The 17,060-nt window shown below is 47.2% G+C and overlaps 1 protein-coding gene across 1 annotated transcript in view; it reads right to left on the bottom strand.

Moving 5' to 3' along the window:
* Nucleotides 1–17,060, bottom strand: part of CDHR3 (cadherin related family member 3) — a 54,800-nt gene that overhangs the window by 21,133 nt on the left and 16,607 nt on the right. The window contains exons 5-8 of the mRNA XM_055590226.1: nt 11,861–11,955; nt 11,018–11,122; nt 5,598–5,746; nt 4,561–4,750 (exon numbers count right to left, since the gene is read on the bottom strand). Coding sequence (XP_055446201.1) covers nt 4,561–4,750; nt 5,598–5,746; nt 11,018–11,122; nt 11,861–11,955 — 539 coding nt within the window. The remainder of the gene's footprint in view (nt 1–4,560; nt 4,751–5,597; nt 5,747–11,017; nt 11,123–11,860; nt 11,956–17,060) is intronic.

The following is a 17,060-nucleotide window of genomic DNA, read 5'->3' as shown; positions in this document are numbered from 1 at the left end:
GCCAATGACAGGGCAGGACAGAGATACTAGGCAGACTCATTCCTGTCCCGTGACAGCTGACTTTGGCTCCTAGACTCCCCATTGCCCTAGCCAAGTTCATGGACTGCATAGCTGACTAGAACATTCTCACCCACGCATCCTCCCTTGTTCCTTTACTCAGGTCAGACTTGCATCGCGATCTGATGGCTCTTGCAGCCTAGCCTAGCTCTGTCCCCATCTTCTCCCATAGGCATTTCCACTAATAAGAGCCTTGTGCCTTTAATCCTATCTTGGCATCTTGTTCTTGGAGCATCAACATGAGTTAAATTCTCTGATCCTCTGTACTATCACTTCTCTCTGCAACCAAATTATGCTGCTTTCTACCTTCCACATTAGTTCTTCATGGCAGCTAAAATTGGCTCAGCAAACATGGAGCCAAGTCTGACGGCAAGGATGGTCTTGGGCTGCTGAAGATAACTGGGTTTGCTTCTGGGAAAGTGGTCTTTCTTGCAGGTGTAACTACATTTCCATGATGCCACCATGGGCAAAGATCGCCTCTGTATCTCATCCGGACAGGAGTCCCAGCATCTCTGCTCCTATCTTGATTGCCTGATGTCCTGGATGCTTAGAACAGATACTGTCTGTTAAATACCAACTCTATGTATCCTACCAAACTTTAAAAACTCTGTCTTTCATCCTCTCATCACCAAGAGATTTGTATTCTTGTCCCCATTTTACAGATGAAGAATGACTGGTTCAGAGTAATTTCAAGACCTATCCCAGAAAGCTGATACATCTAGGCAGTATCCTCTATTGTTGGTGTAAAGAGTTACAGTACGTTTTACTTTAAGTTCCATCAGTGACTCTCCAGGCCCTAAAGGATTCAGAATATGAGCTCTGAGTACCAGTCTGCAGAAGCCAGGAGGCTGCAATCATGCAAAGACTCTAGGGTCCTGAAGCCAGACATTTCACGCCCTCCAAAAAAGGCCTTCACATTCAGTTGCTTAGGGCCACCTGGCATGTTCTTTTCATTCTCTCCTGCCACTTGGTATTTTTCCCCTAAACGCATGACTTGGAACACCACTCCCCCTCATTCATCACTCCCTGCCTCAAAGGCAGGCTGCCCTCACTCCCAGTCATCTGACCATGGTTCCTTCCCCACGCAGAGGTGACAGGCCCAGCCGCCTTATGAGTCGTCGACCTCCTCCGCCTACGGCTCACAAACAGCTTTCCAAGCGCTTTCAGCCAAGCGCCTGACAATTTACAACCAGAGTGGGGCTGTCACTGCGCCTTTGATGCCTCCATCGGGGCCATGGGCTCATTCATCACCAGCCTGGGAAAGCCGCAGGGGCTGTTTCTATCTCTGGGCTGCCTGGACCCACGGGGGTGGCGGGAAACACGGCACAAAGCCACTTGCCTCTTTGGATCCCTGGGCAGCTTGGCGCCCTCCCACCCTCTTCTACCTGAGTTCCCAAACCCCGCTGCAGGGTCTGCACCAAGATCCCTGAAGAAGGAATGCACATTCAGAGGCGAGGCTGTCAGAGCCTGTGGCAACACCGGTTCTGTCGTTTGGTTCAGTTTTGATCTGATAGTGTTTTTCCGGTCTGGTGTGGTGGGAATGGAGAAGATATCAAGCATGGGAGGATGGTGGGTGAGGCAGTCCAGGGTTTCCCAGCCCCCAGAGTGTGCAAATGAGGCTGGGGTTTGGGAGTAAAAACTTCCACTTCCAAGACGGCAGAAGAAGGAGCCCTTTTGTTGCCCCTCCTCATGCTCTGGCTTTCGAGGAGAGACTGCAGGTTACGCCTGCTAGAAAAGCCCAGAGCCCTCCTGGAACCTTGTTTGGAGTTATCTTTAGTAAAAAACACAGTTAGCTCAGTTCCTGGCTGGTGTTGACCTTCAAGGCTCATTTGGAGAGAAGATTATCAAGAAGAGGACTCTGTGTGGGCTTGTCTGGACAGTCTAGGATATTCAAAATGTGATTTTACCAGCTAATATGGAATGCAGTCTGCAAACTGCCATCTCACACATCAGGGGACTCTGTACTGCAGGAAGCCACAGGACATACTTATCAGAAATGCACTGAGGGGAGAAAATTGACCAGGAAGACTGAAGCTAGCACAGCCTCTCCAGTCATTGATACCCAGAGTTCTTACTCTTCAATCGTCTTCCCCCACCTCTCAGGGCAGGAGAACAAAGGAGAAAGCAGGAGGGTCTAGAAGAGCAGGACATGAGGAAGAGAATTTCCCAAGATGCACTGGAGCTACCCAGTAGCCTTAGCATAGATTTAGATTAACAAAGAAAGTGAGAGTGTAAAGTTTATGGATCATCTCTACTGCATTCCAGGGACCAAACTTCTCTTAACAGAGGTAGGTTTGATTTATGTAGAAAATGGTGTGAAAGTCCACTCCTAACTATCTAAGACAACTGTTCCCACCCATCAAACAGATTCTGCTCTTGGGGTTGGGATAGAACTTGTCACATGTTCAAGGCTATTATTGATTTGATAGGGGCCTCAGCAAGAAGCAGATGGCAAATTAGGATAATTCTGGGAGGTTTAGTCGGAGAAGGCAATGGCACCCCACTCCAGTACTCCTGCCTGGAAAATCCCATGGACAGAGGAGCCTGGTAGGCTGCAATCCATGGGGTCGCTGAGGGTCGGACAGGACTGAGCGACTTCACTTTCACTTTTTACTTTAATGCATTGGAGAAGGAAATGGCAACCCACTCCAGTGTTCTTGCCTGGAGAATCCCAGGGACGGGGGAGCCTGGTGGGCTGCCGTCTATGGGGTCACACAGAATAGGACACGACTGAAGTGACTTAGCAGCAGGAGGGAGGTTTAGTAAAGGAACTATTACGGTGTGTACATGGGGTACATGAAAACCTCAAAGGATGGTGCAGTATCTCAGGCTAGGAAGAATGGACCTCCCTTTCCACTCCTAGGCCTGGAGTAGCCAGAGGGAGTAGTTCCTAAAACCAGAACCAGGGACAGAAGGTGCTGTGTGCAGGGGGCCGCCTTATAGGAACGGAGACCTTTAGGAGGTGAAGGGGCGCATTCAGCTAACCGGAGGGAGGAATCTGGAGGATAAATACCCGGACTTCTATCTCCTCCCTCATTCCAGGGCTTCCCATGAGCCAATTGGAAGCTGCAAGGCAAGGGAGCTGTTGATATCCATGGAAGTCAGCCTCCTGGTGAACACAGCAGGGTGGGGAAGGCTGGAGGCTGGATTTGAAGAGGCGAATAGCGTCTAGAACAGGGTTTAACTGTTTTGATATCAGACTCAAACCCACTTGATTCTTAGCATTATGCTGGGTATGCCAATGAGGAAAATAGGGGGACATTGAGAAGCATAATACAGGAGTTTGTATTTCTATTGCTTACCCAAGACAGTCTTTGTCCAGGGTCCTTTGTCCTTTGCACAACCACACTGTGTATTGGGACTGTGTCCAAAGTCACCTAGAGCTTAAAAGTGAACCTCAAAACCCGTCAAAGATAAACTCAGAGTGAGACTATCTCACTGGGGACATCTGAAAGGGAGACCAGCTCTGGTGTTCAGCCTTGCTTCAGACACAGGACACTCCCTCAGCAAGCGTCACTGCCCTCCCAACTCCAGGAGGGACCACCTTCAGACTCCCAAGAAATGGGAGACTTGCTATTAAGAAACCACAGAAATGAAGCTAATCTGGGGAGCTATTCATCTTGTGGTATTTAGACAAAATAGTTAGTGGAAATTCGGTTGCTGCTGTTGTTGTTCAGTTGCTCAGTCGTGTCTGACTCTTTGCAACCCCATGGACTACAGAACACCAGGCCTCCCTGTCCCTCACTATCTCTTGGAGTTTGCCTGAATTCATGTACATTGAGTCGGTGATGCTATCTAACCATCTCATCCTCTGCTGCCCAGAAAGATGGTACTGTTTTCCAAAAGGCATATTAACCCAAAATCACAGGGGACTTTATTTAAAAATAATGATGAGTAGATTGTGAGACAAAAAGCAGGTCAAAATATCCAAAAGAACTTGTATCGCACTTGTATCTGCCTTTCCCCTCTTCTCTGCTGCCTTTTGTTTACAGGCAATTAAGTTGTGTAAAGTGAATTAGATGCTTTGTTTTAAGTAAATACTTGGTTTGATTTATTCATATTACTGATGGCGTGCTTCTCTGGGAGCTCCTAGTTACTGGTCCTAAGTCTGAATTATCTATTATATCTGCTAACCCACAGTACGGTCTTGCCATGAGTCCGAATAAATAAAGAAAAGGCAGAGTCCAGAGAGGGTCTGACAAGTCCTGTGGACCTGTCACCAACGAAGATGAACGTGTTGTAGAGGACAGCAAAATAAAAGTATTTTTTAACAGAGTAAGGAAATGGAGAAGGGAGATACAAAGAGGAAAGAAAATGGAAGAGAGAGGAGAAAAAATGATGAGGAAGGAAAATTTCTCACCAAAAGAGACAGTTCAAACCAACTTATTTTATTGAGCATGTTTCCAGTGCCCATGATCCTTCAGTCCCCACCAGACTATAGCAGAGGAGTCAAGGGCCCCTAAAAGGGGTGCCGTGACTGCACGTGTCTCAGAAGGCAAATACCTGAAGGTGAACTTGGTGCATGTCGAGGGGTTGTCATTAATGTCTTCCACAGTGAAGGTTATCTGCTTGCGATTCTCTTGACCCCCGTAGGGTCTATCCTTCACCAGAACCTCCAGAGATATGACGGGATTTTGTCTTAATTCGCCTGCATCTCGGTCTATCCTGCGTGCCACTTGGATGGCCCCAGTCACTGAGAAAGCAAAGGTCAGAACATGGAGAGAAATGAAGAGTCAGAGACAGATGAAGACTTGGAGTAAACTGGAAAAGAACGTTTTGATGTGAGGACTGGCTTACAAAGAAAATACCCTCTACATACATACAAAAAACAAAACAAAAAAAAAAAACCCTCATGTAAGTTCCTGTCTTGGACACATTGATTGGTCTGGGTTCTCTGTTTAGGAGGCTTCAGGGTTAAATAAAATGCCTTATTAAAATGAATTTCACCTGTTTCTACTTTTTGTGGCCCCTAGAGACTTAAAAATTACAACTCTGACTTGTATTCTGTTTCTTTTGGACAGTGCTGATCTGGGTTCTCTGTTTAGGAGGCTTCGGGGTACCCTCACAATAGTGAACTCATTTGCCTGTAGATACCCACCTGCCTCAAAGGGGAAGTAGTGATACAGCTGTCACACAGGACCCTGTTCAGTGACCCCCAACCCCTAGGCCAGCTGCTTTTAGTACACCTATTGTAGGAAATTCCCTGCTGGCCCAGTGGTTAGGACTCTATGCTTTCACTGCTGAGGGCCTGGGTTCAATCCCTGGTCAGGGAACTAAGATCCAGCAAGCCATGAGGTGCAGCCACAAAAACATACCTATTACTCCAATAACTTATAATAGTCTATAGGGAGTTGGTGATGGACAGGGAGGCCTGGCGTGCTGCGATTCATGGGGTCGCAAAGAGTCGGACACGACTGAGCGACTGATCTGATCTGATTGGATAGATATAAAGGCATGCCTCAGACCAAAAGAGAAAATATTTGTAAAACAAGCCAAATGGCTGAATTAAAGAATGCACGAGGATGTAGTGTTTGACTTACACTGATTGATCATGAAATAGCTGTTGGCAGTAGTGATGCTGTAGAGAAGGAAGCTGGTAAAACCTCTGTCATCAGGGTCCTCCGCTGTGATATGGGCCACGGTGATTCCTGGACTCAGCTCCTCAGGAATCGTGTACATGTGCGTCAGGCTGGAACAGAATTTCAACAGACACAGCTAATTTTAAGGGGCACAGGAGGGTGGAGTCTGGGAGGTGGGTATTTTGGTTCAAGCTAAATATAGCGCTGAGCTGTTGGAATTGCATCAGCGTTGTTTGGGAGGGAGAACTCAGCAGCTGAAAAAGAGGGGTGACTGCCTTTTGTGTTCCCAAAGATCACGTCCCTGTGGATGCAAAGAAGTCACCACGCTGTGATGGCAGCGATTTATGTCGGCTTCAGTCCCTGCCTCCACGCAGGCCTCATGCCATTTCAGATCAGTCTCAGCATTCACATCTTTTCAAATAAGGATCGTTGGCCTGTCCAGCTGTCTTCTCTTCTCCCAATATGTGTACAGAAGTCCCCTAAATTCTTTTGAAAATCCCTCTGGACACAATATCCAGAGCTATGGTTTCCTGACACCCATCCCATAGCTGCTGCTAGAGGTTCACAATAAATTGTGAACCTTCTCTGTTCTAGTGCCTCTGCTCACTTTTTAGTTCTTTTTTTTTTTTTTTTTTTGGCCGAGGAGGCAGAATTCACTCACAGAACATGTATGCTTGTCCAAGTTGTGTTAACCATGAGGTCAGTTCTCTGAAGGGAGACATGAGCCCCCCGCCAGAAGCCAAGGTCAGCACACTGCCCTCCAAGGATGACTTCTTACAAGGTAACCCCAAATTACCAACTTACCCACCTTCCTCAGACTTCCACTGCCTTGCAACAAGACAGATAGGTTTGAAGTGTTAACTGCACAACTCGGTAATTGAGTAATTTTGCATGTACCAAGGGAGGCTTATTGTTTAAAATAACTGCAGAAAGTCCTTTTGTGGAGGAAAAATCACTTCTGTGGGGCAAATAGTCATCTCTAATTTCCCGGTCTCCTAAATTTGGGTTTTCCCACACAGAAGCTTCTTTAAGAGGGGAATACTATAGCCCGTATCTAAAGGATTGAATTCATTTCATGAGCTCAGAATGCCTCTGTGGTTTCATGCCATCATCTGCAGGGTCAGAGGGAGGAGAAAGGGGAGGGGACCTCTGGGGGAGTCAGAGGCAGGCCCTCCCAGGCCAGGCTTCTCCCCAGATCCTGGGCCTGCCTTCACTTGTTGGGTGACCCCCTGAAGGCTCACTCCACTGTTGGGGGACAATAATCTTGTTCAAGCCAAGAGGCCACCCCAGGGCTCTGGACCTCTCACCACTGGTGGTCCCACAGAAGCCACCGTTCATCCATTTATTGGCTGGACACAGCTCATTCTCAGGGAAACTGTGCCACCCACTGGGGTCCAGGGATGGACAAAGTTGGTGTGGCCAGGGAAGCAGGGGTGGCAGGAACCAACACCAGAGACAGAGGGGAGAGGGATTCGGCTCAGGCTTCTCAGGCTGCACTAAGTCCTTATTCTACTGTGTGAGAGCCCCTGTTTCTAACATGTTGGGTTGTTTGAGGGGGATGCTACATTGAGGGGGTTCTGTTAACTTCCAACAAAGAGATTGCTAAGACAACCATGCTACCTTCACAGCCTCACCCTTGCTACCCCAAATGTGGTCCCTGCCTTTTTAACCAGCTTCCCAAGGATGCGGCGTCTGCAGACAGACCTCTAGCCCCTCCAGACCACTGAATTAAGATCCACATTTTCAAAGATGCCCAGGAAATGTGTATGCACTTTAAAGTTTGAGAAAGACTACCTGTGTAAGGAATTGGGTTTCCCAGGTGGTGCTAGGGGTAAAGAACCTGCCTGCCAGTGCAGGAGACATAAGGGTGGTGGGTTCAATCCCTGGGTCAGGAAGATCCCCTGGAGGAGGGCATGGCAACCCATTCCAGAATTCTTGCTGGAGAATCCCATGGAAAGAGGAGCCTGGCAGGCTACAGTCCATAGGGTTGCAAAGAGTTGGATACAACTGAAGCAACTTAGAACAGATGCATTGTAAGGGATCACTAGAGGTAAAAGCCACAGGTTCCCAGCCTCTCATAGAACAGACAGGAAATCCCCTTCCTCCCAGCCTCCTTTTTTTTTTTTTCCTAAGACAGTGGTTCTCAGCTGTAGGTGATTCTGTTGTTTGCCACAACTAGAGGAGCAGGCTGCTATTGGAATGTAGTGAGTAGAGACTAGGGATGCTGCTTAACAACCTGTGATGCCCAGGACAGCCTCACCACAGAAAGTATCCTTCTTGACATGTCAGGAGTGCAGCTGTTTAAGACCCTGTTCTGTGGGCTCATCTAGTCCATACTGGGTGCTCCAGGAACTCAGGTCCCATGAGGAAGACTGATCAGGCTATTGGTGAAGATACAATTACCCAGATATAACATCCTTTCCTTGGCTGACTTGATACTGAGCCCGGCAGAAGATAAAATCTGTGGTTTATTTGGCTTGAGGATCCAAGGCCCACGTGTGTATAAAATATCACTTAACTTAGAAGTGTCACCCTGAGACCACAGTAGAGATCTGCTAAATGCACTAAAGGCAGTTCCCCGACAGGGGAAGCTCTGATATTACCACTCCCCATGCTCTTCTCTCCATGACACTGGCTCACCAGAGCCTGGGCCACACTCAGGGGAAAGGTTGGGAATCCGGGATGACCTGAGATGGTGTCTTTTAAGCCTCTGAATTGTGTCTACACTATCTGGCACCAGGTTGAAAAGGACTATGAGTGAATGCAAAAGGGGTGGGCAAAAAAGAGAAAGACCCCCCTACCCAACTCTAAAACAAGGATCTCTGCAAAAATATAGAGCACTCTGCCTGTGATGTAGCTGGTGAATGTAAGTCAGGTACTCTTATACTCAGCTGCCCAGCTTTCATAATGGCAGCATCCTGGAGTGCATGTCATGAGTCCAGAAACACTGAGACATTTGTCACCATCCAGGAGTACAATGGTGAGACATTTTCAACAACAGAAATAGTACTTGCATTGATTCTGTTCATTGCAGAACCTTAACAAACAGTCAAGAGAGGAGAGTTGCTTCCACATTTTGCATTTCTACTTCATACTCAAACTCAGTCTACTCAAGTCCATTTGAGAAATTAATTGTGTTAATACTGAACTAAATAACTTATGTTTAGTCTCAAGTTTCCAGTAGTCATGAATGGATATGAGAGTTGAACCATAAAGAAGGCTCAGCACCAAAGAATTGATGCCTTTGAACTGTGGTGCTGAAGAAGACTCTTGAAAGTCCCTTGAACTGCAAGGAGATCAAACCAGTCAATCCTAAAGGAAATCAACCCTGAACATTCATTGGAAGGACCGCTGCTGAAGCTGAAGCTCCAATACTTTGACCACCTAAGGTGAAGAGCTGACTCATTGGAAAAGACCCTGATGCTGGGACAGATTGAGGGTAGGAGGAGAAGGGGGCAGCAAAGGACGAGATGGTTGGATGGCATCATCAACTTAATGGACATGAGTTTGAGCAAACTCAGGGAGATGGTGAAGGACAGGGAAGCCTGGTGTGCTACAGTCCATGGAGTCGCAGAGTCAGACATGACTGAGTGACTGAACAACAACAAATGTTTAGTCTGAGCACTGACTTGGGGGAAAAGAAGTATCATGGTTCAAGGGAACCAGGAAACCCTCAAAGTCAGTATCTAGTTTGAAACTGAGCAAACCTGATGAAGGAGCAGATGGCTGAGGGACTAGGTTGGCTCTAACTGAGCAGCCACTCTGCCCCCTTCTAGATCACAAGTCCTTCTAGACCACAAGCTCTTGCAGACCCATCCCTACCAACATCCAGGGGAATACTCTGAAAGTCAGTCGACTGTTTTTTCAAAAAAATGTTTAGACAGTCACATAGTTCATGCTTCCTGTCTGGGATGGAGCCTAACAGGTTCATCTCTCAAACTGAAAGTGAGAGCCAGAGTTCCAGAGCCATCTCTGGGGGCCTCACCAAACAGCCAAGGTCATGTTCTCTTTGTGCAGAGGCGAACTGCTTTATTTTGAAAGACATAGTTCAAACCAGATGGCCTACAAGTTCTGTCCCGTGGGTGAACTTGATAGTCTGCTTTCCTACCTCACAGACTAGGAAGGGGATCACAGAACGTGTCACCTCCAGCCCCACCACCATCACCTTCCTCTGGGGATCACTGATGAATCTGCATTGCCATGTTGGCCAATACTTGAGTCCGAATCCAGGTTGGGATGTCACAACTATTTATAAGCTGCCTGTGCTGTGCTCCTGCAGGAGCCTGTCAGCAGGAATGTACTGAGTCATTCTTCTGAGCTTAACCTGGCAACAGGCATGGATGGGAAGTATTTCATGGGAATATCTCTGCTGCTGTTCCCTTCACATTGACACCCAGCATCTGGGCTATAGACTGTGATAATATCCAGAAGTTTCACAACTGTGGTGTGTTTTGCCAAAAGGCACTGTTAGCCTGTGAGTGGCTTTAATACCTCAATCTCAGAATACTTTGCAAGCATTCTACATAGTTCTGGGGCCCAGTGGCTTTTTGTTGGTGGGATCTCCTGAGCTGAATTTATTCCATGAATACAGTGAACTGAGGCAGGGCATTTTGCCAGTTTCCTTATGGTGGTTTTTGAGCCTGGCTCAGAAACTGGGGCAGGCAGAATTTTTTAACCAGTAAGTGAGGCTGTCGGCAGAGTCATATGCTAGCTCAGAATCCCACCTCCCTCTCCTAAATCCTCCTGTGGGTGACAGGCTCTGGTCTCCCTTTCGTGCCTACGCTACTGCCGGGCACGCTCCCACAGGCTGTCTCCACCAGATTCAATTCCTCATGTCAGCTGGGTGGAGGAGCTGCCGGACACAGGTCCTGGATCCACCACAGCAGGAAGAAACTCAGAGCACCCAGCAGTGAGCAGATCCCTTAGGCATCATCAAAGCAGCCCTTCCCTCAGTCAGAGACAATGATATCCCAAGAGTGGAAAATGATATCCCAAGAGGAAGGAAAGTGTCTGGACTAATGACATTCTCTAGGGTTGTGCTCTTACTAACGGTGAGTGCTTTATCCTATGAGTACCTCATATTTACCTTCTACATGTGCCCATTGGCAGGCCTTGCACAAAGCCAAGGCATGTGGCCCCCACCCCCTCCCCAGCATCCTCAGAATCCCATGGTGCATGTGTCTACAGGCTGTGGAGGCAGGGGAACTGAGGTGGAAGGTGGGAGTCCAGAGGCCCAGGTAAAGGACCCTGATGGTCTGGAGCCTCTTTCTTCTCCTTTTACCTCTCCTCCAGGCAGGGCAAGGGGCAGCCCTCCACCGGGGATGAAATGAGTCTGAAGAGACTTGGCCACTTGAGACCCCTCCCCATGCCCCAAGGCCTACTTGGTGAAGCGTGGGATCTCATCATTGATGTTCACGATGTTCACGTGCAGCTCCGTGGATGCTCCAAGTCCTTGACTATCTCTCACTTCCACGATGAGATGATAACTGTCAGGAAACAGCCCAAGCCAGGGAGGGAGTCAAGCTTTGCTGACACTACCACAAATGAGGTGGAGGGAGTGGGGGAAGTGTCTTTCCCCTTTCTGGCCACCCCCTCTCCAGATGCCTCCGCAGAGTTAGACCTTCTTCCCTCATCTCTAAGACCCTTCCATTCCTCATCCTACAGTTACTGCCCATGGCCCCATCTCACGCTGTCCACGTTGCACACTCCGTCCTCATCCTTCTTCACGACATCCCAGCAAAGTGCCTCTACACCTATGTAAGGAAACCAAGGCTGCCGCAGATGAAGTAACTAGCCCTGCTTTTCACACCTGGTGCAGAGCCCAGAGCCAAACCCCAAGACCTCTGTGTTTGCATCCTTGAACCCTGGCCTCTCCTCACCTCCTTCCTCAGAGGCCTGCTTGCCTCCACCGTTTTGCTCTAATGTCAGTGGATAGCTCCGATGGCTGCCTCCCTGGAGCCAGAAGGGCATCCAAGGCAATCCTCCAGATGCCCCCAGGGACCCTCTCCCACACCTTCATCCCTGTGGTCCAGAGAGTAGGATTTTTGGACAGGGAAAGAGGCCTTCTGGATAATGACCTTGCTCCCGATCCCTCTTTGGAGCTCACTACCCTCTGAACCTGGCAGCAAGGCCACAAAACACTCAGGGCCTCCCTGGCTGCACCAGGCCTGCTCTTGGACCCTCAGATAAAAGGTACTTCAAGTAAGGTCATTGGCAAAGGCTACCTGCTGTGTCCTGCTTCAAAGTCAAATTCTGTTGTGGAGAAGAGAGTCCCGTTAGCAGACATTCTGAAATTCTTTGAAGGGGAAATCAGGAGATACTAAAAAAACAAGGGAAAAAGCATAACTAAGCACACCTATGCAGCTTTCCCCAGGAAGTGAGATTGTTCACTTCACATTTTATATTCATGGCCTGTGGAACTTTTTTGATGCAACAGAATGAAGGCCTGAATGGGCAGTTCTCTGGCTTAATGGTTCTTGATTCAAGAAAACTCTGGATCAGTTGGTCTGAGCCTTTGATCATGATCTGTAGTACCCTGACAAGCTGGTCACTGGATCCTACTTCAATTATAGACAATGCACATAAACAGCCCCCTGCTTCTGAGTCCAGCATCCTTATCCCAACTACCATATTCTCACTTCTGGCTTTGATTCAATATCTTGGCTTTAATCAACACTGTTTCAACACAGCTCCCATGTATTAGGAAATAGGACAATCCTAAAGGAAATCAACCCTAATATTCATTGGAAGGACTGATGCTGAAGCTCCAATACTTTGGCTACCTGATGTGAAGAGCTGATTCATTGGAGAAGACCTTGATGCTGGGGAAGATTGCAGGCAAAAGGAGAAGAGGGGGTGACAGAGAACAAGATGGTTAGATAGCATCACCCAGTCAATGGACATGAATTTGAGCAGACTCCGGGAGATAGTGGAGGACAGGGGAGCCTGGCATTCTGCAGTCCATGGGGTTACAAAGAGTCAGACATGACTTAGCAACTGAAAAACAATAACAAAGCAAATATGATTCAGTCTCTTCCCTTAAAAGAACTTGGGACATGATGTGGTATGAAAATGTTCACAAGCATTGTTCATTGAAATGATGGCAGAGAAAAGGGAAGAGACAAGTGCAAGAGAAAATAACCTTAGCAGGTACTGGCATCAAAGTTAGAAGCTAGCTTGGACTCTTTAACATTAGATTGCAGAGCTGTGGCAACTGGTCAAGTCTTTGTGCAAGTTGGGGAGCTGAGAGCCTGTCCTCCTTGGTTCCCAGTATTCAGCCCAGCTCTCTTGTGGGCCCCCCTGCCCAGCATCACTTGCTCTGAAAGGGACACAGGCTTATTTGTTCATCCCACTAAGGGCCAGTCCATAGGAGGCCCACCCTGTCCATCCATGGGTGTTCATCAGGATCATGGAGTCCCTTCCTTGCTCTTGTGATGAAGTCAAGAAGTGGGTAAAGGCTGTGGATCAGAAGAGCTGAGTCCAAGTTCTGGATCTCACCTCAGGACCTGGGACAATTCCATTCCTTGCCTGTAGTTTAGGGATGAGATCACCAACACATGTTATGGTGAGGATTAAATCAAATGCACACAGTATAATGAAGAGGGCTGCAGCAACATGTGAGGCTTGCATATTTATAGCCATTTATTCCAAAAGGCTTTAAGGGTAGAAGGTGTCATTATTTGTGACTAGGATGAGGGACGATCCCTGATCAGATCAGAAGTGAAGGTTTTGTGACCAGAGTCACAGCCCCTGAAGTCTAGAATCAAAGGAAACGCTAGCCAAGATTTCCAACCCAGTGATTTTCTGTGTTGTGATCGCAGCTGAGCTCCCCGTAGAGAAGAGAGAATGCACAGAAAAGAGATGAAAGCTCTCCTTTGGGGCCAATATAAGATTTTAAAACCATTTGTAAGTGCTTACTTTCTGTTTATTATTTAATAACATTTTCTAGCTGTAATGAACATATTTTTAACACAAAAATTGGGAAAGACAGAAAAGTTTAAAAAAGAAAATATTAATCACCTATAAAATCTCATCATTTTCATGAATAGCATTCTGTTCTTTTCTATGTAAACATACACTCTCCAAAAAAAATTGAGATGATATTCTAGTCAAAATCATAATATTTTGTTCTTTTGATTTAGAGCTTGAGCATTTGCCCGTATTCTTGTCTTATTTTACAGCCTGGTTGGTTAATGATGATACAACATTCTACTGTAACGGCTTGTTTTACGAAGTCTTCCTTGCTGGTTACTTAGGTGCTTCCAACCCATTGTTAAGAGGAAATATTTGGGCAACGCCAAGGACTACCCTTCTTTCAGCTCCTACCACACTCCCTCTCCAAATTGTATGAACACCTTGGCAGCACTCAGAGATGTGATACTTATCCCAAGCTCCCCACCGATTGACTGGTGGGGCTTGCAGCTGGCGGCATGTGGAGCAGTTCTGGCTCTGTGAACAGAGCCTTTCCTGCAGAGAATCCTCACATATCCATATATCAGAGGTCCAAGTTGAAGCTGCTGGAATATAGGGTTCAGAGCCTGGCAAGGCATTTAGTACATGCACCTGAATCGGTTGGCCTTTTCGCATGTGTTTTAAAATGCTCTAGGAGATAGGTCCCCAGATCTGGTTGTTTTCCAGACAGTTGAAGTCTTGGGATACGGAGATGACAGACAGCCCTGCTCTGCTGAAGATGATGGTCAACCAAAGGAACATACAAAGAAGATTTGGACCAGGTGCTCTAGGAGAGATAAATGTAGGATATGATGGGACACAGAGAAAAACTCTTAGATCTGTCTGGAACGTGAGTCACAGGTCGGAGCCTTTGAGTCATGAAGTGGCTCTGGAGCCAGACTACTGAATCTGGATCCTGGTTCTACCACTTTCCAGCTGTGAGAGCTTGTGCAACAAAGAGGAATACTAAGACATGCCCCATGGAGTGATCACGCAAAGTTCTAGAACAGTGCCCAGCCATGATAAGCCCTCCATGTATGCTAACTACTACTGTCCAGTTAGAATCTGGGATCCACGAGGGAAAGGGCTTCATTTTATTCACTGCTCTATCCCTGTGCCTAATACCTAGTAGATGCTAAATAAATATTGGTTAAATATTGGGACTTTATTCTAGCCTTTTCCCATCTGAGACCAGCATTCCCACCTTAAAGAATCTTAACAAAACAAAAAGACAACAATAAGAAAAATCTTGCCAGCCTTTATAAAAAAAAATTCTGTTTCGATTTGGTAATGCTAGACCGGGGTATGAAATCTCCAGTTATGCCTCCTGTCTCAGCAAGGAAGAAAAAAATCAACAGCAACAGACAGAAAAGGTGGAGAGCTGGAGAATTAGAATGTGGGGAATTTCTTTTAAATTTTTATTAAGAGGCTGATTTCCTGGAATCCTGATTTTTTTTTTCTTTTAGATCCAGGCTAATTTCCTTTATCCCTGAACTTACGAGCTTGTGTTAATGGGAATAGCAGTTTTGTACTTAGAAAGGAGATGATACCCATAGACTAAAAATATTGTGTCATGTGGCCATTTGCCAGCGACTCAGCAAAGCTTTCTGTAAAACCTGGCATTCTCTCCCCTTTTTAAAGGCTTGTTTAATCAAAGCTGCTCCCTTGATATTCATTCTTGGAAAACAGAAATTAAATAGAATGAAAAGCAGCGGCAGCCCCTCTCTGCTCCAGCACTGGGTAAGAAAAGTCCTGAGTAATCAGATCAATTCGGTGAACAAACGCTTGTCAGACAAGCTCTCTAGCCTCCCTGCAGGGAATATTCCTTTACTGCCACCCCAGGTTTCTCTATTTGCAGCCCCTTGGCAGCAGCGTTTTGCTCATGGACACAGAGCTTCAGGGTGGAGGACGTTGAGTGGGTTTCCTGCCCCATTCATCCTTTATTGTGCCACCAGTTTGAGGAGGAAGGAGGATGTGAGAGAGCTGGCCCAGTTTCCTGAAATGTCAGGCTCCCCTGGGAGGATGCGCCACCTCCGGGCTGGCTCCCCCCTCACCCCGCTGCAGTTGACGTCATGGGTGAATAATGATTCAACCTGTGCTGGTTTGCAGCCCTCGGTTGCTTCCAGGCCTGCGGTGGAATCAAGTAACAAGAATTCAGCCTTCCAACTCATAGGAACACAGCAGGCAGTTTCCAGGGGCCAAGTTTCCAGAGGGAAAGCAGGTCTCTGATTCCTTCCAAGTCCGAAGAGCGCCAGTAACTTCACCAGCCACTGAGAGCATACCTCCAAGCCCACCCAGAAGGTCCAGACAGAGCAGCCTCTTCCTACTGGGCTGGGGCAAGTTGTAAATACAACATCACAGTCCAATTATTTTTCAGTGTAAGCTGAATATTTTATAAAAGCCCCATTCCTCCCTTTTCACCCTTCCTCCCCAAACCAGCTCAGAGGTGGGAGGTGGCAGATGCAAGTGAGAGGGAAGGGTACCTAGGAGAAAAGAACAACTGTCATAAAAAATAAAAATAAAAAAAGCTCAGTTCAAGCCCTTAACTCAGCTGGACTCAGCTTGTGTATGTATTATCATGAGGGTGAGCTAGGTGGGTTATAGACAAGTATTTGTTTTTAAGGTGAGCCACATGTATAAATGCAAAATGCTATAGATACACCATCCTTTACTGAAGAAGCTGCAAATCTTCCTTTCTTCTGTCAGTCTTTTTCCCTAATCAGCCTTGGGTCCTGTTCTTTGATTCAGGCTTCACTAATAATAAGGACAACAATCCCCTTCTCTTCAACGAAGTATCTCTCCTGATGTCTGAATAGTCATCAGTGGTGGTGTATTTGGAGTAGGAATTATCCAATTGCTATTGCTATTGCTAAGTCGCTTCAGTCGTGTCCGACTCTGCGCGACCCCATAGATGGCAGCCCACCAGGCTCCCCTGTCCCTGGGATTCTCCAGGCAAGAACACTGGAGTGGGTTGCTATTTCCTTCTCCAATGCATGAAAGTGAAAAGTGAAAGTGAAGTGGCTCAGTCGTGTCCAACTCTTAGTGACCCCATGGACTGCAGCCTACCAGGCTCCTCCGTCCATGGGATTTTCCAGGCAAGAGTACTGGAGTGGGGTGCCATTGCCTTCTCCAAGGAATTATCCAATAGCACTGCTTTTTCCTTTCTTGAGCAGTCTCACAAGAACCTGGGGTGTAAAGCACTTTGCAAAGACTTCTGGTGGTGACTTCTGAGTTAGGCAGATGCCTGGGGGGCAGTGAATGGGATGTATGTGTGAGTGCACCTGTTGTGGGGATGGACGTCCCTGGGGAACAGGAAGGGCGCTATCACTCAGGAAAGAAAGGAGCAGGACACCAAGGATGATTTGCCAGAAAGGGGTAGAAGGGGATGAGCAGGATCCCTTCATTCTCACTGGCATTACCTGGCCCTGGCAAGGGCCTCAGTTCCTTCCCTCATCAGGAAATAGAATGCTGCTC

The sequence above is a fragment of the Bubalus kerabau genome, chromosome 8 (assembly GCF_029407905.1).
Source record: "Bubalus kerabau isolate K-KA32 ecotype Philippines breed swamp buffalo chromosome 8, PCC_UOA_SB_1v2, whole genome shotgun sequence".
Classification (NCBI taxonomy): Eukaryota; Metazoa; Chordata; class Mammalia; order Artiodactyla; family Bovidae; genus Bubalus; species Bubalus kerabau.
This window is presented reverse-complemented; position numbering and strand designations above follow the sequence as displayed.